This window comes from Mobula birostris, chromosome 2, assembly GCF_030028105.1.
Source record: "Mobula birostris isolate sMobBir1 chromosome 2, sMobBir1.hap1, whole genome shotgun sequence".
Classification (NCBI taxonomy): Eukaryota; Metazoa; Chordata; class Chondrichthyes; order Myliobatiformes; family Myliobatidae; genus Mobula; species Mobula birostris.
Window position 1 is genome coordinate 184,191,650 of NC_092371.1, and position 25,617 is coordinate 184,217,266.

Consider the following 25,617-nt stretch of genomic DNA (forward strand, 5'->3'; position numbering starts at 1 on the left):
AGCATCTGCATAATTTATTGTGTTTTAATTTGATTCTTTGTTCTGGACATTTTGTCAATACAGTACGCGACTTCTGGATTCATAGGCAACGTGCTACAACCTGGGTCATATCCGACAGGAGCGAAAGCCACGGTTAATCTTTCGTCATGGACTCTCTGTCTCCTTGTCACAATGAATGCACGAAGTTCCCCTCGCTGATGGAGTGACTCGCGGCGCGTGGTTGCCATGGCAACACTCACAGGGTACTTCCCATGACGCTTCGCCGCGCGAGAGCGGTGGCGTTCTATTAAAGCCAAGTCTCGCGATACCTGACCCTCTTCCTCGGCCGCTGTTAGCTCAGGTTGGTGTCAGCATTTGTGGCGGTTCGGTGTTTTTGTCAAATTATGGCGTCTTTTCACCTGATATCAGCGGCAAGGTGGCGGGCATCAGGCGATGGGGTTGTGATGGTTCGGATTGAAGTGGTCGGGCAGCCGGATGGCGGCTATGACGGGGGAGAAAGGTTATTTAATGCCAGGCGGGGAGGGGGCTGTGAGCGGCTGCGCGGGCAGGGTTGACCCTGGGGGTTCAAGCTGGCGATTCCGGGCCGTGTTCTGTTGTGTGCAGGCTGGGGCTCTTGTCCGTGACCGGGTGTGAGGCTTGCAGCTCCTGTTACCGCGACCGACCCCGGGAAGTACCCCGGAACCATGTAGGCCGTTAGTGTGATGGGGCGGTAGTGCCATTTCCAGCAGCAGCTCTAGTACTCAACCATGATTTGCTGCTGCACGTTTTGTTCCAGCCTTGTAAGCGCTGTATCTCGCACTCTTCCCATCACGGCATGCCTATCTGCGGTATTCGGTCCTTTAGCTAATTTGCTGATTATGGGCACGTATAGTGGTTAATTGTTTTTTTTCCTCTTAAGTGATAGGCCATGTTTAGCAGCAGCGCCAAGATAGTGAAGCCTAATGGCGAAAAGCCAGATGAATTCGAGTCTGGCATTTCTCAGGTAAGTCGGTAGGCATGTCCATCATAGATCATATGTTGAGTTTTCATTGAAGTTATAAGTATTCTGGGATTTATAATGGTCTTAAAGACTTAATCTTTTAGATTTATGAGCTATAACACTGTGGTGATGGTTTCTGTACTGTAAACAATCTTAACTTCTACACAAACAGATTTGTCACTATATGCTTTACTTCCTTCCCCATACCCAGTAACTAACTTCAATGTTTAACAAAAAAACTGATAATCTGTTAGTCCCAAAGTTGCACTGTTTTTCAAATTTTGTCCAACGCTGTTGCATGCTTGTCAAGTTGATGAAATGCATGCAATGCCTAGCTCTTGCTCCCCTATCTAACTGTCTTCAACTTATTTTAGATTCTGGTCATTTTAAGTGGTTCTGGATTGTAATCATCACCTGCCTTCAGAAAAGTGAAGCTGAGCTATGTAAATAATGCAGCACCCCACTCCTACCTCCCTGTCTTGGCATTCTTGAGGACCTATATTCTCCAAGTATTTCTGCCCACCTTATCTGAATTTATTGCTTGACTGCCTCAAATTGTTTTCTTTCCTCTACAACTGCTTACAGTAGAGAAACTTTTGATAATTCATTGCTAATGCTTAATGTGATTTTGGCAAAGGTGATTATATCAATGTTTCGGGTGCAAGATAGATCATCAGATGTTGACACCCATGAATTTGAAGTTGTCACCCTTTGTACTGCTGACTCCTTAATGAGGACTGGTGTGTTCTGAATTTTCCTTTCTGTGAAGTCTACCGTCAACTCTTGGATCTTGACATTAAGTACAAGATGGTTGTTGAGACACTACTCAGCCAGACATCTGTATGCCTCCTCTGTGCCAAGTGAGATTCTACCACGTGGCGTTAGTGAGTTTGCAGATGGTGCTTAGCCACACGGTCGTGAGTGTGGAGAGAGCGGACAGTGCATCCTGGAGATGCACCTGTGTGAATTGTCAAGGATCCGTTTGCAGAGGGAGCTACAGAGGCCCAGTTTGTGAAGTTTTATTAGTTTTGAGAGGCTGGTGAAATGTTAAAACTTGGGTTGCACTGAAAGCTCTGATTGTGAAGCAGTGCTTGTAGGTCAGAAGGAAAGAATATCGGAGGATATTCCTACTAGAAGATTAATTGCAGAATTCATAATTTGCCTCTATCTGTTATGTGATGGAAATGAGATGTTGGCTACAAACTAACTTGCATTGATATGTAACCAGTGAAAAATTTGGTGCCTTTGGAGACCTGGAAATGAAACTAAGTGGTTATGTGCAAAATATAAGGTGCACCTACACACTTGGGCTACTATTCAATAAGGCCATAATTGATCCTCACCTCAATTCCAGTTTCCTGCAATTTTCATGTAACTAATTTCTCTGCAGTCCAAAAAAAAAACTCAAAAATGAGATCAGTGTCTTAGTATCCTAACTCGGGTTGATTCCTGAAAAAAGAAATTCCATCTCATTTACACCTTGCATAGGTGAGGTCTGACGATCTATCTTGACACCTGCCTTCAGAATCTGCAACAAAAACTGCAGGTGTTGGAAATCTGAAACAAGAACAGGAATGCTACGAAGATTCATCAGGTCGAGCAGCATTAGAGGGAGAGAAGCAGAGCAGATGAAATGCCAGTATTTGATGTATTTGGTGTTCATAATGTGATGACATCCATAATTGGAGAGGTTGAAAGCAGATTTGGTAATCAGTTTGCAGAACACTGCTGTTGGGTGCACGATCACTGAAACTTCAATAACCCATTCCATTTGATTCTCTTTCATCGTTCCATCAGTGTCTAGCATAAGTTCCAAGAGCAGGACTGATACTTCTGGGTGTACTTTAGTCCTTAGGAATTGATATTTAATTGAATAGTTTTAAGAACACAGAGTAGTACAGCACAGTACAGGCCCTTCAGCCCACAATATCGTTCATATAACACCACCTGAAATTCCTCCATATACCTGTCTAGTAGTCTCTTAAACTGCACTAGTGTATCTGCCTCCACCACTGACTCAGGCAGGGCATTCCATGCACCAACCAGTCTCCGAATAAAAAACCTTCCTCTAATATCCCCCTTGAACCCCCCCACCCCCACCCCTTACCTTAAAGCCATGTCTTCTTGTATTGAGCAGTGGTGCCCTGGGGAAGAGGTGCTGGCTATCCACTCTATCTATTCCTCTTATTATCTTGTACACCTCTATCATGTCTCCTGTCATCCTCCTTCTCTCCAAAGAGTAAAGCCCTAGCTCCCTTAATCTCTGATCATAATCCATACTCTCTAAACCAGGCTGCATCCTGGTAAATCTCTGTACCCTTTCCAATGCTTCCACATCCTTCCTATAGTGAGGTGACCAGAACTGGACACAGTACTCCAAGTGTGGCCTAACCAGAGTTTTATAGAGCTGCATCATTACATCGCGACTCTTAAACTCTATCCCTCGACTTATGAAAGCTAACACCCCATAAGCTTTCTTAACTACCCTATCTACCTGTGAGGCAACTGTCAGGGATCTGTGGACATGTACCCCGAGATCCCTCTGCTCCTCCACTCTACCAAGTATCCTACCATTTACTTTGTACTCTGCCTTGGAGTTTGTCCTTCCAAAGTGTACCACCTCACACTTCTCCGGGTTGAACTCCATCTGCCACTTCTCAGCCCACTTCTGCATTCTATCAATGTGTCTCTGCAATCTTCCACAATCTTGTACACTATCCACAACATCACCAACTCTTGTGTCATCTGCAAATTTGCCAATCCACCCTTCTATGCCCACATCCAGGTTGTTAATAAAAATCACGAAAAGTAGAGGTCCCAGAACTGATTCTTGTGCGATGCTACTAGTCACAACCCTCCGATCCAAATGTACTCCCTCCACCACGACCCTCTGCCTTCTGCAGGCAAGCCAATTCTGGCCAAACATCCCTGGATCCCATGCCTTCTGACTTTCTGAATAAGCCGACCGTGTGGAACCTTGTCAAATGCCTTACTAAAATCCATATAGATCACATCCACTACACTACCCTCATCTATATGCCTGGTCACCTCCTCAAAGAACTCTATCAGGCTTGTTAGACATGATCTGGCCTTCACAAAGCCATGCTGACTGTCCCTGGTCAGACCATGATTCTCTAAATGCCCATAGATCCAATCTCTAAGAATCTTTTCCAACAGCTTTCCCACCACAGACGTAAGGCTCACTGGTCTATAATTACCCGGACTATCCCTACTGCCTTTTTTGAATAAGGGGACAACATTCGCCTCCCTCCAGTCCTCCGGTACTATTCCCGTGGACAACGAGGACATAAAAAAATCCTAGCCAGAGGCTCAGCAATCTCTTCCCTGAACTCGTGGAGCAGCCTGGGGAATATTCTGTCAGGCCCTGGGGACTTGTCCGTCCTAATGTATTTTAATAACTCCCAACACCACCTCTCCCTTAATAGCAACATGCTCCAGAACATCAACCTCACTCATATTGTCCTGACCGTCATCAAGTTCCCTCTTATTGGTGAATACCAAAGAGTAGTATTCATTGAGGACCTCGCTCACTTCCACAGCCTCCAGGCACATCTTCCCACATTTATCTCTAGTCAGTCCTACCAAGATACCTGCTCTTTTGTTTTTGTTCCTCTCCACAGATGTGGCCTTAGATTTGTTTCAATTGTTTTTTTTCTGTCCAGTTGTAGTTTTTGAAAAGTACATTGTTTACATATCACAGCCATTACCTCTGGTCTCACCACTTCCTTATTTTCTGCAACTTAAAACTGATTCGTTTTGCCACTTTTGACCTTTTGTTTCCCTCCCCATTGGTGCTTTTGACATGATTTTGTTCCTCACCTCAGAATTTTGTCTCCGTAAGATTCTGAGGTTTTTGTATTGTATAAATCCTGTGAGGATGCTTCTTCCAAGAGTGTCTGGAACATTTGCTTAATATTTATCAGATTTATCCCTCAACCATAAATGTTTCATGGACTTTTGATTAAATATAGCTGAGTTAAATAGTCGTATTAAATTTGAAATATTATAGTGAATTAAAAAAAATTAAGGTCAAGGATTTGGTTTCATTGCTAAGTCTCCTCTTTGGGGCATTTAGGAAACTTGGATGGGCACATGGATGATAGAAAAACTGGAGGGTTATGAGAGAGGGAAGGGTTAGATTGATCTTGGAGTAGGTTAAAAGGTTGACACAACGTGGTGGGCTGAAGTGCCTGCACTATGTTGTTCTGTTCTATATTTAATTTGTGGTCTTTAAGATGGTTGGCCTTGTTATCCTGCTGCAGAGTCTGTATCCTTTAATTTGGGTGGGACTGTATTTGCTTGGTTCCATTACTGGTTATAGCTATGTTTAGAGAATTGCCAATCGAGGCTTTCATTAAACAGGCATTGTATGGGTGGTGCACATCTCAGATTGAGGCCCTGCTTCAGAACCTGAAGTGTTGCCCATACCTTTGTCCCTGTGGGATTTTTCAGCTGTTTTGCACCAGATTCTGACATCTGCAGTCTTTTGTCCTCAAGGTCTTTTGCATTCCTAGACTGTTCCTCTAAGTCCTGTTTTGCTCTCTTTCACAAGCAGTTTGCTTTTCGGTAATGTGAACTGAGAATACTGCTGTATGTAATCACTCCTACCACATTTGACCATTTACTGTCAGTAAAGTGAGTCGGAAGGAATTTTCTCAAATTACCTTAAAATATTCTGCTTTCCTTGAAATAATATCCTACCTTTTTGACCACGATTTGGATGTGGGTACCAGGTGCTTTTTTTAACCAAACTCAGGGTTGTGTATAATGGGAAGTGGTGTTGATGTGGAGGTGTTTTAATTAAAAAATGCTTTTTCTTTTATTTTGGGTAGTTTATGACTTGCCAAAATATTGGTAATTTAACTTTGATTTATCTTGTATCCCTAGGCTCTTTTGGAGCTAGAAATGAACTCTGACCTAAAGGCACAGTTAAGGGAATTGAACATTACAGCTGCTAAGGTGAGTTTTCTACAATCTCTATGGCTGGGATTTTGCTTGTGATGGAGAAAGAATCATACCCTTCAGTATAGTGCAAGTTCTGGTAATTTCTAGTATGCAAGGTTTTAAATTTTTAGTTTTCAGTATCCCTGCCAACAGAACCCTGTCACATCTTTTTAAAAGGCACACAATTCTGGTTAGTTGCCCTATGGACTCATCGGGGAATTGTCTTGGTTGATCTTTTAAAGCCCTTCATCAGTGCTGCATCTGAATAAAACATGTACATATCCCTCATTTCCTGGTAAACTTGTTATGTCCTTGTCTGTAAGGTGGTCAAAACTTCATACCTTCTAACTGAAGTGTTCTGTGGGTTTGATATGAAACTTACTAGACTAAGCTTGTGTTTCACATTGAAAGAAAGAGTTGTGATTTTTTTTCCCCCTCCTGGTAACAAAAATGCTTGTTCAAATTGCTCTAACATAACTTGAAGTTGTCTGTTGGGTTCCCAACGTGAGCTAGTTGGTTGCAGTCTGATGGTAGATGGCCAGTTGCATTACTTTTTCAATCTTATTGGTTTTCTATAATTTAGTCTTCTCAGTAGAGGGGATGGTAAGTTGTAACTGAAAGATTGAACTAGTAAGAGGTGAGGGATATCACCTGTCCATCATGTGTTACTGATAGTAGATTTCATTAAAGACACTTTTGACTCAATGTTGTAATGGGGAGTACCACATCTGTTTAGAATGAGTTGAGTTTCTGCTGTGTCCTTGGAAAATTGCCATAGTTTTTGATGTTCACTGTTGATTGAAGATCTTGTGGCTTAGAATGCTTTTACTTGAAATGCAGATTGTATATTCTGAAAATAGAAAACCTGTTTTCCTTAGATGAAATGTTTATAACCAATCTTTTAAAAGGATACATGTTGACTTTTTTGAATACATCTTAATACAAAGTAGATTATTTATGGACTGACTTGCTTTCATTTTAGGAAATTGAAGTTGGCAGTGGCAGAAAGGCAATCATCATCTTTGTGCCTGTGCCCCAACTGAAATCCTTTCAAAAGATCCAAGTGCGACTTGTGCGTGAACTTGAAAAGAAATTCAGCGGTAAACACGTTGTCTTCATTGCACAGGTAAAACCTGATTCTTTTGAATGACAAATCCTTCGATTATAATATTTAGTATTTCATGTGTTGTTTTAAAATGTGAAATTTGTTTCTGTACACAGAGGAGAATTCTACCAAAGCCAACCAGAAAAAGCAGAAACAAGAATAAGCAGAAGCGTCCCAGAAGGTAAATGACTTGTATACTGAAATCACATTTGCTTTTATTGTTCCACATCTGTGGCTTAATGTGGAAGATTTAAAACTGGTATTACTTCCTGCCCGTTTCACTGCTGGCACTTGGGCAGCAATAAAGGTCCTCACTTCTGACTCTACAGTATGTTGCCAAGTTGTCTTTGGTATTTCACATTTCCTCTGCCCTTCGGGGGTCCAGTGAAGTGCTGTCTTGATAGAATTGGCCTCTTCTCATCACGTACGGAATCCATCTCCCAGCATTTCCTCATGATGATTAAGGCCATGTCCTCTTGATGACACTGAAAGAGTAGGGCATAGTTGGAGATCTTCATTGGCTAGAAAATAGACACCTTCTGGAAGCTCATGGTAAGGAATGATGACAGCTTAGCAAGGTTGCTCTCTTGTCATGTGCCAGCAATCTGCCCAATGCAAGAGTGGACAGAACTCAGCTCTGGTACAGTTTCAGCTTGGTGAGGGTGCTGTACTTGGTTAATCCCCATATGTTGCTCATGGAAAGCATTTCCAGCTTTGCGTCTGAACTGGATGTCCTCCTTGGTCTTGCCATCTTACTGAGTGATGCTACCCACGTAGGTGAATCAGCCAGTGCCAAGTAAGTTGACGCCATTTGCCTTGATAGGAGGGGGAAAATCTTATATTGAGGATCATGGCCTCAGTCTTTCTCTGAGTGACTAAGTCAAACCTGTCCATCAAAGGTACATGCTTTCGTGCTTATGCTGGTGTGTTTGTGATAGTAATGCGGTCATCCACAAAGTCAAGTAGAGTATAGAGACCACCTAATGTTTCTGCTTCATAACCCAGTCAGTCACTGGATTAAACAATATTACCAACATCTCACAGCCTTGCCTGACTCGTGTCTTGATTTGAAAGCTCAAATTGTAGTCCCCAAATGCGCAGGTAAATTTAGCATAGAAACTCTAGATAACCTGAATAATTTTGGAAGGGATCTCAAATTTCTGAGATGGTGATTCTTAAGCTGAATGGTGAAGGCAGATCTTGCACTGGTATCCTTGAGCTTCTGAACGTCAAAAGGTTTTGGTCACAGTGCTCTTAGCTTGAGTTTCGTCACTGCTACAACAAGGTGGTGATTTCCTTTCTGTGCTCCTCTCTTCACTTTTACATCCTGCAAGGATTGTCTGCACATATCGTTGATCATCCCATGGTCAGTCTGGTTTTTGTCATGGTCCTTGCGTAAGCACCATGCTAGTTTGTGGATTTCAGTGTGTGGAAAGTGTACTTCCTATGACCAGATTGTTCACGGTACAGAATCCCAACAGTCTTTCACTCTTATTATTCATCGTTCCCCATCCACATGTGCTCATAACCCTAGTGCATTGTTATTTCCCTCTTCAGTGGTTAGATACCCATGACTATACTATAACAGCTTAACTCTACCTGTGATTGCAGCTGTTCATAGGAGACATCCTTTTCTTCAATGTCTCTATCATTAGTTGGAGTGCAGTATTGGATCAGTCATGTTCACTTGCTTTCCTTTCAGTCTTGACTCATGAGCCTAATGTTGATTGGTTTCCACTTCACTCAGCACTTCTCAGTGCTTTTCTTCAAAATGGCAGCTACACCATAATGCTGACAGATAGGCTTCCCTTCCTGAGTATAAAACTGTTTCACCAGTTGCTGCCTTTAGCCTGCCAGCCACTGTCCATCTGCTTTCATTGATGCCCAAAATATGAAGGTTGTAATGAAGCATTTCTGTACTTGTGGTAGCTTACCACTGTTGCACATGGTTTGTACATTCAAAAAAGGTATTTTGGTCTTGGGTTCAGGGTTTCCTTCATTGTGGCAGTCAGTAGTTTCCTCATGGTTTTCATTACTGTCAGTCCTGGTGGAAACTTAGGAATACCATCACACACAGGTATAGAAGGATACTTCATTGCTGTTTCCATAACAATTTATTTCACCAGATGGAGTCGTTGGTCCTGAGCTGAACCCCCAAACCTGGAGGGCAGTGGGCCACTCTTAGTCTGGCCTGTACCCTTTGACCTGTTTGGCATGGGTGAGCCTACCAAGAATCAAAGCACAAGGCCCTGACTTCAGCCAACATGGCTGTCTGGGTCATTAAGGCATGCTAGTCTTTAAACCCAGCGACAAGGTTGTCCTCTTGGAGGAAAGCTCTGGTAAGGAGAGAGATAAATCAACATGCTGGATCAGGTAGAAAGCTTATTACGTCTCAGTAGAGTACAAAACACCGATATGGGTTTGCATTCAATTAGTGTTCCACTAAGTTTTTAAGTAAGGATTTTAGTTTTAAACTTTTGTGGAAATTTTATTTATTTGTGATAGTTAAACAGTTGATTTTATTGTCATAATGAAGTACTGAGAGGCTTGGGGACAGTGGGAAAAACTTGCTTACTGTAGCATCACAGTAACAGATTCAGACAGCATACATAACTATAAATTCTATAAGCCAGTGAAGAAGAGAAACAGTGCATTAATTGGAGACAAGTTTATAGTTATGCAAGAAGGTGGTCCATGGTGTTTCATTGCTGAGGCGGAATGTTGTGTAATTGAGCTCAGAATCTGATAGTTGTAGGAAAGTAGCTGTTCCTGAACTTAGTGGTGTGGGACTTTAGACTTCTGTACTACTTGGTAGCAGCAAAGAGGGTATGAACTAGATGGTGGGTATCATTGATAATAGATTCAACTATTGAGGCAGCGACTCGTGTAGAAACTTGGGAGGGCTGTGCCTACGATGGACTGTGCTGCCCTCTGCACACTCAGCAGGTGCTTGCGTTCCTGTGTTCAAATTGTACTGGACAATGATACAGCCAGCTGGAATACTTCCAACAGTGCATCTGAATAAGTTTGTAGAGTATTTGGTGATGTGCAAAATCGCTTCAGTTTCTTAAAGTAGAGGCTGCTGGTGTGCCATCTTCATGATTGCACCTCTGCTTGACTATAGCAGCCTGGTACTATAGGGGAAGAGAAAATGAATGGTGTCATTTTGAAGAGCATAGAACTGAAACAGAAATGGTTGACCAATCTTGCATAATGTCTTCAAAATAATCTTAAAGATTTGTGTATGCAGAGATTTGAAGACTAAAGACAGCAGTTATGCCAATGTTCAGTTGGAAAAGTGAAGTTCACATTTTTTGGTTTTAGGTTCTTGTAGCTGAAGTAATTTTATTTTCTACAGTCTTTGGGTGTATCCACTGAAAATTCTGACAAATGAGACAAAGAGAAAATGTATTTGTTGCATTAGTTACTCTTGCAATATTGGGCACAGGTAGAATTCGCAATACCTTTGTTATTGCACATTGCACCAAGAAGTGACAGAGCTCTTGTATTAATGAGCGGTATACTGTGCATTAATAAACAGTATACTGAAGATCTAATTTTTAAGTGTGTTCAAATGAGCCAAATTTGCATGCAAACTGTTCTAAAATAAAATTGTTCTGAACATTTTAATGTTCACTTTCAGCCGTACATTGACTGCAGTGCATGATGCAATTCTTGAAGACCTGGTATTCCCTAGTGAAATTGTGGGCAAAAGAATCCGTGTGAAACTGGATGGAACAAGGCTCATCAAAGTCCACTTGGACAAGGCACAACAGAACAATGTAGAACATAAAGTGAGTTTAATTTGTGCCCTTGCATGGCAAGATATTCTTATATTACCATGGATCCCCCCAGCAGTGTTGCAAATGAACATAGAATAACTTGGGAGCAGGCCCTTTGCCACACCATATCTGTCCCAATTATAATGCCAGTCTAATCCTATCTACATGCACATGGTCTGTATCCCTTTCTTCCCTTCCTGTTTCTGTTCTATTTAATTTTTTTTTAATGTTGCTATTGTGTCTGCTTCCAATACCACCCCGGCAGCACATTCCAGGCAATTAGTGCTCCATATGATAAAAATTTAACTTCATCTTCAAACTTCTGCCCTCACCTTAAATTTAACATCCTTTAATATCTGATGGTTGACATAAATACTGACCACCTACCTTACACATGCCTAATAAACTTGTATTTGTATGCTTCTATCTGGTTACTGCTTTTCCTTTGATGTTCCAGAGAAAACAATCCACCGTGTGCAACTTGTAGCCATTGCTTTCCAATGCAGGCAACACCCTCTTGCTTTTGACCTCACTAAACATGCTCCTCTCACTAGTCCAGATTAAACTCCATCTAAAGATAAAAATTGGCTTTGTTTGTCACATGTACATCGAAGCATGCAGTGAAATGCTTCGTTTCTGTTAATCAACTCAGTCCAAGGATGTGCTGTAGGCAGCCTTCAAGTGTCACCATTCTCCCAGCATCAACGTAGCATGTGTAAAACTTACTAACCCTTATTAACCTGTATATCTTTGGAACAAAACTCCCGGATCTAAGTTCTACTGTATCCTTTGACAACCTTACTCATTATCCACAATTCTAGTTTTTGTGTAGTCTGCAGACTTACTAATCAGCCAGTTCGTCAGAAAGGTTCCTCTGTCTTGATCTTCGTGTGACTAATCAGCCATATTGCAATCTTTCGCATTAGCCAAATGCTAAAGTCCACACAGTTAGCATTCACCTGCCCTATCCCTGTCACTTCCTCAAATATTTCAGTTTGAGATGGGATCTGCCCTGTAGACTTTCCTTAATGAATCTATTATGTTCTAAATGCGGAGCCTTTGATATTGAATTGTTACTGTATTGTGAAAAATACTGATTTAATTCTAGAGTAAAATGTGATCTGGAGATCAGTATTTTTGTATTCCAGAGCATTTGCAATGTGATGTTTTTGCTACAGAACTGGTGTTAAATTTTAATCCTTTCAATTTCTTTCACTCAAAGGTGGTAGTTACTAGATATTAGGTGATAATTGGGAGACTTTTTCTTGAGTATTCCAAACTTATAACCTGCAGTCTGCATTGGAAATGGTAGTTTTGTATTGTAATGTGCACTACTGTGTACAAGTATTGAAAGGGTTTGAAACATCTTTTTTTCTCTTCCCACAGGTGGATACATTTTCTGCTGTATACAAGAAACTAACAGGCAAAGATGTTATATATGAATTCCCAGAGTTCCAGCTGTAAATGCTGCAGAATGATTTAAATAAAACAATTTGGACATAACTTCGAATGGAGATTGACTTCTTTATTGCTGTTCTTTCATGGAGACGGCAGGCTAAAAAAAATTGGGGACTGGCGGTGAATAATTCTGTCGATTCTGGCGCTTATTTTAAGTTTTGTTGGGAATTGTTGGTTGTGGTATATGACTTCCCTGTGCCCACCCTGTTTATACAGCAGCTACATGTTTGATGCATTACTGCTCAGCCTCCAGAAGATTGCGCTTGCTATTCAGTAGCTGTCCCCTCATTCTGAGAGCTTTGTTTGTTTCTCCTTGTGTCAATGAAGCTTTGTAAACATTCTCTAATGCTAAATTAAGTAACGTTAAATCATGATCATTAAATCAGAATTTTCCAAGTTGCTGATTAACACTAGCAACAATTTGCACCTCTGCCATCAATTTTGCTACCTGTTTCAAAGCATGGTGATATTGGGCAAATAAATTTGAGGCAGCTGAATCAGACACTTTGTAACTTCCCCTCATGAATCCTCACCACTGAAGATCAAGCCAACGTTTTCCGAAACTTACCAACTTTGTTTCAAGATGTTTGTTTCTTGACCTCATGGCCCTAATTTAACAGATCAGAGATTCATTGTTTCCATTTTCTTTTTTCATGGAAAGCTATTCTTCCCATTGTCTTGTTTTCTTTTTGCCCATCTTCTGGTTCCCTTGGCCTGCAGAGCCACAAAACTGACATTTAAAGGTCTTCATTCTAACAAACTAACCTCACCCTAGGTCTCTGCTAGTTAAGAGGTCTGTGGAATGGAGGGCCATTTCATCTGTCCTGCTTGATCGAAGATGTTGTTGCATTGAAGAAATCCACCTTCTCTGAAATGTAAATATTGAGAGGCTAATTCTGTGTGTTTTTTGTGTGGGATGTGTATGTTATTTTTGATTATAGTTTTGATTGACCTTATTCTGATCTTGCTCTTGATGTATTATCCTTGCTGCTTACTGCTGCATGGAAATGAAAGATTTTGTCAACTTTGCCTCAATTTCCATCTGTCATTGGCATGGCACATGTCTGACTTCATTCCAAGATTTTTATATTTTTAGCAATGGGTAATTTTAGACACGTTAACATTTTTTGCACTTGCCATCCTGCTTTCTTGAAGGACCATGTTCTCTCAGGTCTTGTTCCAATTGTCTACACTTTGGTAATATAGATAAATGCAAACTGTTTTCTAAATAGGGAGAAAATCCAAAAATCTGTGATGCCAAGGGACTTGAGTCCTGCAGAATACCCTAAAGTTTAACTTGCAGGAAGAGTTGATGGCGAGGAAGGCAAATGCAGTGTTAGTATTTAAGATGTCTAGCATATAAGCTCCAACTCTTACATCAGAATGCTGTTCATTGACTTTTAGTTCGGCATTCAATACTGTGATCCCCTCCAAAGTGATCGCCAAACTTCGCCAGCTTGGTATGTTAAGTTAGACAAACTCTCCACCACTCTCACCCTGAACATCGGCGTGCCTCAAGGCTGTGTGCTGAGCCCTCTTCTGTACTCCCTTTTCACCTATGACTGCGTTCCTGTAGATGGTCCTATCTCCATAATCAAGTTTGCAGACAACACCACGGTGGTTGGCCTGATCAGAGGGGATGATGAGATGGCCTACAGGGACGAGGTCCAGCACCTGGCTGTGTGGTATACTGACAACAACCTGGTCCTTAACACCCAGAAGACCAAGGAGATCATTGTGGTCTTCAAGCACGCTAGGAGCCACACTCATGTCCCCATCTACATCAACAGAGCTGTAGTGGAGCGTGTATCAAGCTTCAAATTCCTTGGTGTCCACATTTCCGTGGATCTCACCTGGTCCCTGAACTCCTCCATCTTGATTAAAAAGGCGCAACAGTGCCTTTATTTCCTGTGGAGCATCAAGAAAGCTCACCTCTGTCCCAGGATACTGATGGACTTTTACCGCTGTACCACTGAGAGCATACTCACCAACTGCATATCAGTGTGGTATGGCAATTGTCCCGTATCGGACCACAAAGCAGTCCAGCGTGTTGTGAAAACTGTCCAGTGGATTATTGGCACTCAATTGCCCATCATTGAGAGCATCTACCATAAATGCTGCCTGGAGAGGGCGAAAAGCATTATCAAGGATGCATCTCACCCTAACCATGGGCTTTTTACTCTCCTCCCATCTGGTAGGAGCTACAGGAGCCTCCACTCCCACACCAGCAGGCATGGGAAGAGCTTCTTCCCTGAGGCTGTGACACTGCTGAACCTCATATCACAGCACTAAGCAGTATTGCACCCATATTGTACAGTCTCAATACTTTTATATTTGTGTGCTGTAGCACTTATTCACAGTTATTTTGTAAATAACACTATTCTTTGCATTTCTGGTCAGATGCTACATGCATTTTATTGGTTTTGTATCTGTACTCGGCACAATGACAAAGTTGAATCTAATATAATACAAGAGCAGGGATGTGATACTGAGGCTTTATAACTCTCCTCAAGTATTGTGAATAGTTTTGGTCTTCGAAGAAAAGATATGCTGGCATTGGAGAGGGTTCAGAGGAGGTTCATAAGGACTATTTTGGAATGAAAGTTATATACGAGGAATGGCTCTGGGTCTGTACTCTTTGGAATTAAGGATGAGGGCGAGATCTCATTGAAACCTTTCGCATGTTGAAAGGCTTAGACAGTAGATGTGGAAAGGATGGTTCCTGTAATGGGGGAGTCTCGGGCAAGAGGGCACAGCCTCAGGATAGAGGGGCGTCCATTTAAAACAGATGCCAGAGGGTGGTGAACTTGAGGAATTTGTTACCACAGGCAGCTGTGGAGGCCAGGTCGTTGGGTGTATTTAAAGCAGAGATTGGTGGTTCTTGACTGGCCACAGCATCAAAGGTTATGGAGAGTGGGGCTGAGAAGGGGGATTAAAAAGAATCAGCCATGATTGAATGGTGGAGCAGACTCAATGGGCCAAAAGGCCTAATTCTGCTCCTATGACTTATGAAGTGTCACATCTTCCCATCTTTACTATTTTTCTAGAAAAGTAACTGAGCAAGATTTACCCAACCTGTCCTTGCAGACCATGTGGTTTTCTTCCCCCCAACAAATACATAGATTGTTCTTATAACATTAAATGTAATACAAATGGCAGTATTGGTAGCAGTAGTGGTCCTAATTCTAGGAATACCAAAGTTGCAATACTTTATATGCTTATACCCAGATAGTAACTGAATAACAAAACACAACCAAATAGTTCAACCTTGTGACAACATAATGCTTGTATTCCTCGGAGCCTCCTGGATTACACCACTTTCTGAAAAAGGTGCAACAAAGTAGTTTAAAGAAGGGTTATCGGGAGTACAGTACAGTATAGCATTCCTTAGGGATAACCACCTATCTCCTGGTTAAGTCCCTTACCAGAGTTTAACGTAACAGACAAGATACAATAAGACAATTTGGTTTGAATATAAAAGTCAAAGTTGTAAACCACATTAATAGCATCATCAATAATGACCGTATTTACAAAGTGCATTGTATCAAGTCTTAAGAACTATATTGTATGAGTTACCCAGTTAGAAAGTAAATATAATATTCAAATACGTGAATGAAAAATATTCATTCGCTTGGCTTTCTGTGGGATTGTTCTGTGGGACTCACCCTGAAACCCCCTTAAAATGAGTTAAGAAACATGCACATCTATAAGCAACATTGCTGATCATGAATAGGAAAATTGAATTAAATTCATTATTACATCCTCAGAATCAGGTTTATTCCATGTGATGTGAAATTTGTTAACTTAGCAGCAGCAGTTCATAGCAATACATAATCCAGCAGAGAGAAAAAATAATAAATAAAATAAAACATCATAATAAAGAAACAATTAAATCAATTAGGTAGTATCCAAGGGTTCAATGTCCATTCAGGAATCGGATGGCAGAGGGGAAGAAGCTGTTCCTGAATTGCTGAGTGTGTGCCTTCAGGCTTCTGTATCTCCTATCTGATGCTAACGGTAAGAAAAGGTATATCCTGGGTGCTGGAGGTCTTTAATAATAGACACTGCCTTTCCGAGACACCGCTCCCTAAAGATGTCCTGGGTACTTTGTAGGCTAGTGCCCAAGATGGAGCTGACTAGAATTACAACCTTCTGCAGCTTTCGGTCCTGTGCAGTAGTCCCTCCATACCAGACAGTGACGCAGCCTGTCAGAATGCTGTCCATGGTACAACTTATAGAAGTTTCTGAGTCTATTTCTTGACATGCCAAATTGCTTCAAACTCCTAATGAAGTATAGCTGCTGTCTTGCCGCCTTTATGACGACATCAGTGTGTTGGGACCAGGTTAGATCCTCAGAGATCTTGACATCCAGGAACTTGAAGCTGCTCACTCTCTCCACTTCTGAACCCTTTGAGGATTGGTATGTGTTCCTTCGTCTTACCCTTCCTGAAGTCCACAATCAGCTCTTTCATGTTACTGATGTTGAATACCAGGTTGTTACTGTGGCACCATTCCACTAGTTAGCATATCTCACTCCTGTACGCTCTCTCATCACCACCTGCGATTCTAACAACAATTGTATCATCAGCAAATTTGTAGATGGTGTTTGAGCTAAGCCTAGCCACACAGACGTGTATATAGAGAGTAGAGCAGTGGGATAAGCACACACCCCTGAGATGCACCAGTGTTGTTCGTCAGCGAAGAGGATATGTTATCACCAATCCACACAGACTGTGGTCTTCCGGTAAGGAGGTTGAGGATCCAATTACAGAGGGAGGTACAAAGGCCCAGGTTCTGCAACTTCTCAATCAGGATTGTGGGAATGATGGTATTAAATGCTGAGCTATAGTTGATGAACTGCATCCTGACGTAGGTGTTTGTGTTGTCCAGGTGGCCTAAAGCCCTGTGAAGAGCCATGGAGATTGTGTCTGCTGTTGACCTATTGTGGTGATAGGCAAACTGCAATGGGTCCAGGTCCTTGCTGAGGCAGGAGTTCAGCCCAGTCATGACCAACTCAAAGCATTTCATCACTGTTGATGTGAGTGATACCGGGCAAAGTTATTAAGGCAGCCCACATTATTCTTCTTAAGCAATGATATAATTATTGCCTTTTTGAAGCAAGTGGGAACTTCTGCCCGTAGCAGTGAGGTTGAAAATATCTTTGAATATTCCCGCTAGTTGGTCGGTACAGGTTTTCAGAGCCTTACCAGGTACTCCATCGGGACCTTCTGCCTTGTGAGGGTTCACTCTCTTTAAAGACAGTCTAACATCAGCCTCTGAGATGAAGATCACAGGGTCATCAGGTGCAGCAGGAATCCTTACAGCTGTAGTTGAGTTCTCCCTTTCAAAGTGTGCATAGAAGGCATTGAGTTCATCTAGTAGCAAAGCATCGCTGCTGTTCATACTACTGGGTTTTGCTTTGTCAGAAGTAATGTCTTGCAGTCCCTACCAGAGTTGCTGTGCATCTGTTATCACCTCCAAACTCTTTCAAAATTGCCCTCCGCCTTTGAAATAGCCCTCCACAAATCATAAACAACAGGAATTCTGCAGATGCTGGAAATTCAAGCAACACATATCAAAGTTGCTGGTGAACGCAGCAGGCCAGGCAGCATCTGTAGGAAGAGGTGCAGTCGACGTTTCAGGCCGAGACCCTTCGTCAGGACTAACTGAAGGAACAGTGAGTAAGGGATTTGAAAGTTGGAGGGGGAGGTGGAGATCCAAAATGATAGGAGAAGACAGGAGGGGGAGGGATAGAGCCAGGAGCTGGACAGGTGATAGGCAAAAGGGGATACGAGAGGATTATGGGACAGGAGGTCCGGGAAGAAAGACTAGGAGGGGGGGGGGACCCAGAGAATGGGCAAGGGGTATATTCAGAGGGACAGAGGGAGAAAAAAAGAGAGTGAGAGAAAGAATGTGTGCATAAAAATAAGTAACAGATGGGGTACGAGGGGGAGGTGGGACCTAGCGGAAGTTAGAGAAGTCGATGTTCATGCCATCAGGTTGGAGGCTACCCAGACGGAATATAAGGTGTTGTTCCTCCAACCTGAGTGTGGCTTCATCTTTACAGTAGAAGAGGCCGTGGATAGACATGTCAGAATGGGAATGGGATGTGGAATTAAAATGTGTGGCTACTGGGAGATCCTGCTTTCTCTGGCGGACAGAGCGTAGAGCAAGTGCTACACATGCCCTTACACTTCCTCCCTTACCACCACTCAGGGCCCCAAACAGTCCTTCCAGGTGAGGCAACACTTCACCTGTGAGTCGACTGGGGTAATATACTGCGTCCGGTGCTCCCGATGTGGCCTTTTATATATTGGTGAGACCCAACGCAGACTGGGAGACCGTTTTGCTGAACATCTATGCTCTGTCCGCCAGAGAAAGCAGGATCTCCCAGTGGCCACACATTTTAATTCCACATCCCATTCCCATTCTGACATGTCTATCCACGGCCTCCTCCACCCCCTTGTCTTTTTTCCCGGACCTCCTGTCCCATGATCCTCTTGTATCCCTTTTGCCTATCACCTGTCCAGCTCTTGGCTCTATCCCTCCCCCTCCAGTCTTCTCCTATCATTTTGGATCTCCCCCTCCCTCTCCAACTTTCAAATCCCTTACTCACTCTTCCTTCAGTTAGTCCTGACGAAGGGTCTCGGCCTGAAACGTCGACTGCACCTCTTCCTAGAGATGCTGCCTGGCCTGCTGCGTTCACCAGCAACTTTGATGTGTGTTGCTCCACAAATCATACCTGGTTTTCTGGTACAGACCTGGGTTGCCAGAGTTGAGTGCACAGATCTAGCCTCCAGCAGATGATGCACCTCCTGGTTTATCCACGGCTTTTGATTCGGGAGTGTACAGTAAGTCTTTGCAGGCACACACTCATCTACACAGGTTTTAATAAAGTCGGTAACAACTGCAGTATACTCATCCAGACTCAAAGATGAATCCCTGAATACAGTCCAGTCCACCGATTCAATATGCATGAGTAAAAATCTTTGTCTCCATTCAAAAGTGCAACTATAGTAATTTATAATATGTACAAAATGATATTATGTATAACATAGAAATACAGTTGCGTCAGCATAAATTAATCAGTCTGATGGCCTGGGGGAAACTGTCCAGGAGCCTGATGGTCGTGGCTGTTATGCTGCGGTAACGTTTCCTGGATGGTAGCAGCTGGAACAGTTTGTGGTTGGGGTAACTTGGGTCTCCAGTGATCCTACGGCCCTTTTTACGCACCTGTCTTTGTAAGTGTACTGAATAGTGAGAAGTTCATATCTACAATTGGGGGAAGTACAGTTCCCATACCAGGTGGTGATGCAGCCAGTCAGAATGCTCTCAATCGTGCCCCTATAGAAAGTTCTTAAGATTTGGGGGCCCACACCAAACTTCTTCAACCGTATGAGCCTTTTTCACCTCACAGCCACGCGAGTATGTACAGACCACGCGAGTTCCTTGCTGATGTTTATGCCGAGGAACTTAAAGCTGTTTATCCTCTCAAACCCAGATCCACTGATATCTATAGGGGTTAGCCCGTCTCCATTCCTTCTGTAGTCCACAACCAGCTCCTTTGGTTTTGCGACCTTGAGGGAGAGGTTGTTTTCTTAACACCACCGTGTCAGGGTGATGACTTCCTCTCTAGGCTGCTTCAATCAGTGTAGTGTCGTCAGCAAATTTCATTAGCAGATTGGAGCTGTGGGTGGTGACAGTCATGGGCAAACAGAGAGTAAACGAGGGGGCTTAGTACACAGCCCTGAGGAGCAGAGGTGAGGGAGCCTGCTCTTACTATCTGCTGGTGATCTGGCAGGAAGTCCAGAATCCAGCTGCAGAAGGTAGGGTTAAGGCCGAGGTCTCTGAACTTCTTGTCAAGCCTGGAGGGACTTATGCTGTTGAATGCTGAGCTGTAGTCCAAGAACAGCATTCTCACATAAGCGTCCCTCTTCTCCAGATGTGTAAGGACGGTGTGTAAAGCTGTGGCTATTGTGTCACCTGTCGATCGGCTGTGTCAGTAGGTGAATTGTAGGAGGTCCAGTGTGAGTGGTAGCATGCTGCAGGTGTAATCCTCGACCAGCCTCTCAAAGCATTTGCTTATTATTGAGTGGAGTGCAATAGGACGCCCCTCATTCAGACATGTTACCAGATAAGATGATAATAGTAGTCCTGCTATTCATTCTTCCGGGGTCAAGGACAAACTGGGAGAATTGGCAAAAGACTAGTACAAGGCACTGTATATCAAAAATGACAAGCAAGAAATAAATCCAAGGCAATGCAGGTAGATTTACTCTTGTATCTTTAAAACATGAAACAATTTTGAGGCTGAATAGTTACTTTCCCTGTTGATAATAATACCAACTAATTGAATACATACCAATTATTACAGGTTTGTCTTTGTGTGTAATGTTAGCCACTTGGGGTGTTGATATCAACGCAACCCCAAAGATTTAGTATTATCAATTGGCATCCAACAGTAAAACTTGTCATATGCTTGTCTTCTAGTTTTACAACTTGTGATCGTAATGTATCTGAAATATAATTGGATTCATAAGGACACCAATAGTTTGGAAGTAATTTTTGTTGTAAGCTATGATCCGTGCCACGGCACAAACTACGTTTGTGTTTGCTCATGTCTGATTAAGGGTAAATAGGAAATCTAGGTAGATACACCAGTCCATGGGAGTAAAATCTCGAAGTTTTATTGGAGTTGTCAGTTCCAGTTGACTAGGGAGTAATGCATTTCCATTTTATCTTACCTCCTGCTTCAGTGCATCTTTCCATCTTATCTTCCCATGCATAAAACTGGATCAAGGGCTCCTTTAAGCCATTTAGAATGTAAACCAGTAGTGCAGAAAATTGTCATGTTACCCTCAACATTTGACAAAGGAGTAGAATAGTGGGCATAATCTGCAAAATGGAATCGTCTAAAATCTTTGTAAAAAAATTGCGCGTGTACTTATTGACCATAAAGAGAGAGTGCAATAAGATATCCATCTAATGTAGAAGAATCATCGTTAAAAATATTTTTTGCAATGTTCTAGTCTAATTGTGTAAATGTCATGTTTCTTCAACTGTTGAGGGATCCATGTTATGGGATTCCTCTATTAGTTTACCTTCAATATTTAGGCTGGAATCTTTCAGTTTATTAAGGGGTCATCAATCATTCTTGAGTGCTTCTTTGCCTTCCCATGATTCTATGTTCATTTCTTCTGCGATGCACTCAGAGTAAATGTTTAACTGGACAGGATCAATCATTTTGTCAGAGGTAAGAATTAAGGGTTCTAGTGTATTAGTACACATATGGGCAAGGGGTAAGGGCCATTTGATGATATTTACATTGGAATCATCATTGTATGCAGATCTCCTTACTCTAACATTTTCTGAATCATTAAGTACAGGAATGCCCAAGCCAGATAAAACAATTTCCATTGCAGATGCTCCTTTGGCTGCTAAAAAGTAAGGCAGCACTGCAAAATATTATAATAAGTATAAAAAAGTATAGCTAGAACAACATTTGTTTATAGTTTGTGCCTTTCTTATTCTGAAAGCAACAACACTTTAGATTTTTTTAGATTATGAGGACACTCAGTCCTTGTTTATTGTCATTTAGAAATGCATGCCTTAAAAAATGATGCAGCGTTCCTCCAGAATGATATCACAAGAAAACACAGGACAAACCAAGACTGAAACTGACAAAACCACATGATTATAACATATAGTTACAACAGTGCAAAGCAATACCATAATTTGATAAAGAGCAGACCCTGGGCATGGTAAAAAAAAAAGTCTCAAAGTCCCGGTAGACTCATCATCTCACGCAGGCAGCAGAAGGGAGAAACTCTCCCTGCCATGAACTTCCAAGCGTCACCAACTTGCCGATGCAGCACCATTGGAAGCACCCGGCCGCAGCAGACTCTGAGTCTGTTCGAAAACTTCGAGTCTCCGACCAGCCCCTCCGACACAGCCTCTGCGAGCACCATCCTCTGCCAAGCACTTTGACCCCGCCCCGGCTGCTGAGTAACAAGCAAAGCCGAGGACTCGAGGCCTTCTCCTCCGGAGATTCTGGACCACGTAGTAGCAGCAGCAGAATTGGTACCTGTATTGGTAATTTTGGTATATTCTTTTAACTGCTCCTTTAGGCAAACCCCATCAAACCTTCACCATCAGCTTCATACTTGCACTGTGTTGGAAATCTTTTGGGATTGGATTTAGTAGTATCTAGGAGAATTCTTAAAACATCGTTCTAGTTATTTCTTATTTGTTGCTTAGTAACTACCAAAACCCTAGCCTCCTCTACTGCATAAAGTCAATCCCAGCAGCTTTTTGCCTGTTCATCAGTGAGCCTGTTACCATAGATGTGTAAGTGACCTGTAGTATATCCGGAGATGTGTAACATCTGCACTAATGGTAGAATCAATAATAATCCATAAATATCCTTCCACGTGGACAAAGGTAGAAGTAGATTACCTGTGTGTGTTACCTATCCAGCAGTTGACCAGGAGGAAGATCTTTCTACTGCATTTCTAGCATAATTAGATTTGGTACATATAGGACTGGTTCTGTTGTTTTAATCATAATTCTAGGGCTTTAGCCTCTGTAAATTGAGCAGTATGATTTCCTAAAGGATAAGCTTATAACTCATGAGTTTCAAGTTCTATTTCTGATTTAAAATCAATCCCTTTATAATCCCTGCTGTCTGTAATTGTGTGGACTAATTTCTCTGCATTTTCATTGCTGGCCCATCATAGTACCATATTTCAGCATAGTGCTTTAAAGGTTGTTGTGCTACATTGTTGGGATCTGGTACAAACGATGCTCTGACTCCAGTAGGTCATAGAGTGGGGTTTGGTCTGACTAATTCTATCCTTTCAGAATCGGGTTTATTATCACCAACATGTGTCCATAATATGTGACATCATTCCAGTATCTGACTTGAAGGATAAAGTATTCAACATATTCCAGGCGTTGTACCAGATGACTGGAAAATTGCAAAGTTACTCCGCTATTTAAGAAGGTTGGGAGGCAGCAGAAAGGAAACTACAGACCTGTCAGCCTGACATCAGTGGTTGGGAAGTTGTTGGAATTGATTGTTAGGGATGAGATTATGGATTACCTGGAGGCACATGACAGGATAGGCCAAAGCCAGCATGGTTTCTTGAAAGGAAAATACTGCCTGACTAACATACTGCAAATTTTGAGGAAATTACAAGCAGGGTAGACAAAGGAGATGCACTGAATGTGATGAACTTGGATTTTCAGAAGGCCTTTGACAAGGTGCTTCACATGAGGCTGCTTAGTAAGATAAGAGCCCATGGAATTACAGGGAAGTTACGAGCATGGGTGGAGCATTGGCTGATTGGCAGAAAACAGAGAGTGGGAATAAAGGGATCCTATTCTGGCTGGCTGCAGGTTGCCAGTGGAGTTCCACAGGGGCCAGTGTTGCGATTACTGCTTTTTACGATGTACGTCAATGATTTGGACTGTGGGATTAATGGATTTGTGGGTAAATTTGCCGATGATACAAAGATAGGTTGAGGAGCGGGTAGTGTTGAGGAAACAGAGAGCCTGCAGAGACACTGAGGTAGTTTAGGGTAGTGGTCACCAACCTTTTTAAGCCCAAGATCCCCTACCTCAACCTTAGTGAAAGGCAAGATCTACCTACTAAATCGTTTAGAGAAAAAACAGCTCAGATTGTACTTCCAATTGAGGCTTTTTATTTGGGCTAATTGTATTTGAATTACACAAAATACTTTTGTCAAACTTTCAAATTAATTCAAACAAGAAAACACCGTAACTAGCATATCAAACAAGCCATAGCTGTCTTCCTTTAAGAATATTGCAACACTTCACACCTTTAATTCTGTTTCATTATTTAATTTTATTTCAACATGAAAAATAAATGAAAAAAAATTGACTGTTGCTCTCAGTGTGATGACTGGGGCTGAATACTTTCTGCTAGTTCCCTGAAATTTGGCTCATAACTACAGACAGCCAGTCTGAGACACTCTGTGAGGTGTCTGTCAGTAAGACAGCTCCTGTACTTAGATTTAATAATTTTCATCTGTGAAAATACAACTTCACAGAGATAAATTGACCCGAAGTAGGCACTGACTTTTAGTGCTATAAAACCAACGCGCACACCGCGCATTGCTTGGCCCCATCAGTAGTAATTGCCACCAGTTTATGAATGGGGGTGTCATTTTCCTGGACATTTTTTAAACTCATTGTAAATATCCTCATTTCTCGTTTTCTCCTTTAATTGCAAAAGAGTGAGGAAGTCCTCCTTTGTTGTAAAATCCTGGAAAGCCATTCTGACAAATACAACAAGCTGAGCTGTTTGCATTACATCCCGGGATTCATCGAACTGTAGAGAAAAATATTCACAGAGTAACAAGTCCTTTAACACTTGTCGATCCACGTCTTCTACAATGACTCTACCCTCCTTGTCACTGTTGCAGGGCCAAACAGTAGTGATGTCGTTTTTGTTTTTAAAGTCATTAAAAATAGTCTCTGCGTTAATGGCCATTGCTTCCTTGAATAAATCGCCATCTGTAAAAGGCTTCTTTTGTTTAGCCAAAAGGTGACTTATATGAAATGATGCTTCAATAGCAGCCTTATTTTGAGCAGCATGTTTTGTGAAAAATGATTGCTGGGCCTTCAACTCCGATTTCAGCTCCTCAACTTTCCTGGCACGAATTGCGCTCTTTGGGGGGTAGATGTCTTTAAATTTCTGGTGGTTGGTGTTGTGATGCTGCTCCAGATTCCCTCTTTTAGTTAGTGCTTGTGTTTGGTGGCACAACATACATACACACTTGTCTTTCACCAAGGTAAATAGAAATTCCTCTTCCCATTCTGGATGGAATTTGTACGTTTTCGCCTTCTTTCATGGAGCCTCCGCTGTGCTATCAGGATATCAACAGTGAGTGCCGTAGATCAGTGGTCCCCATCCTCTGGGCCGCGGACTGATACATTGCTGCGAAGAATGCAGTGGTGGTCGGAACACGCCCAGCACATCTTCAAGAAAAAAGCTGAAATAAACAAGCTAATTAATTAGGTGCTGCCCGGCACATAAATGTCGATCAGAGGCGATCTGGGCTGACATTTACGTGCTGGGCGGCACCTAATTAGTTAGCTTGTTTATTTCGGCTTTTTTCTTAAAGATGTGCTGGGTGCATCCTGACTACGCTGCACTGCTGCATTCTTCATCGCAAGGTATCGGTCCGCGGCCCAGAGGTTGGGGACCACTGCCGTATATTGATGTTTGCAACAGTCTGTACTCTTATCTAATCTAATTGGTCACTTTGATGCAGCACAAGCTACACTGAAAATGCATTGCGTGG

The 25,617-nt window shown here is 42.2% G+C and overlaps 1 protein-coding gene across 1 annotated transcript; it reads left to right on the plus strand.

The window, feature by feature from the left end:
* The first annotated feature begins 310 nt into the window (after positions 1-310).
* rps7 (ribosomal protein S7) lies at positions 311-12,334 on the plus strand. Its single transcript, XM_072251165.1, has 7 exons — positions 311-340; positions 899-982; positions 5,888-5,959; positions 6,927-7,070; positions 7,166-7,230; positions 10,693-10,843; positions 12,218-12,334. The coding sequence occupies exons 2-7, from the start codon at positions 908-910 to the stop codon at positions 12,293-12,295; spliced, it is 585 nt and encodes a 194-aa protein (XP_072107266.1). The 5' UTR covers positions 311-340; positions 899-907; the 3' UTR covers positions 12,296-12,334.
* The last annotated feature ends 13,283 nt before the right edge of the window (positions 12,335-25,617 follow it).

Bases quoted from the DNA above. Each gene is read 5' to 3' on its own strand.
- rps7 (XM_072251165.1), top strand. From the start codon at position 908: ATGTTTAGCAGCAGCGCCAAGATAGTGAAGCCTAATGGCGAAAAGCCA. The intron at 5,960-6,926 runs GTGAGTTTTCTA...CTTTCATTTTAG, and splicing joins TGAACATTACAGCTGCTAAG to GAAATTGAAGTTGGCAGTGG. The intron at 7,231-10,692 runs GTAAATGACTTG...GTTCACTTTCAG, and splicing joins AAGCAGAAGCGTCCCAGAAG to CCGTACATTGACTGCAGTGC.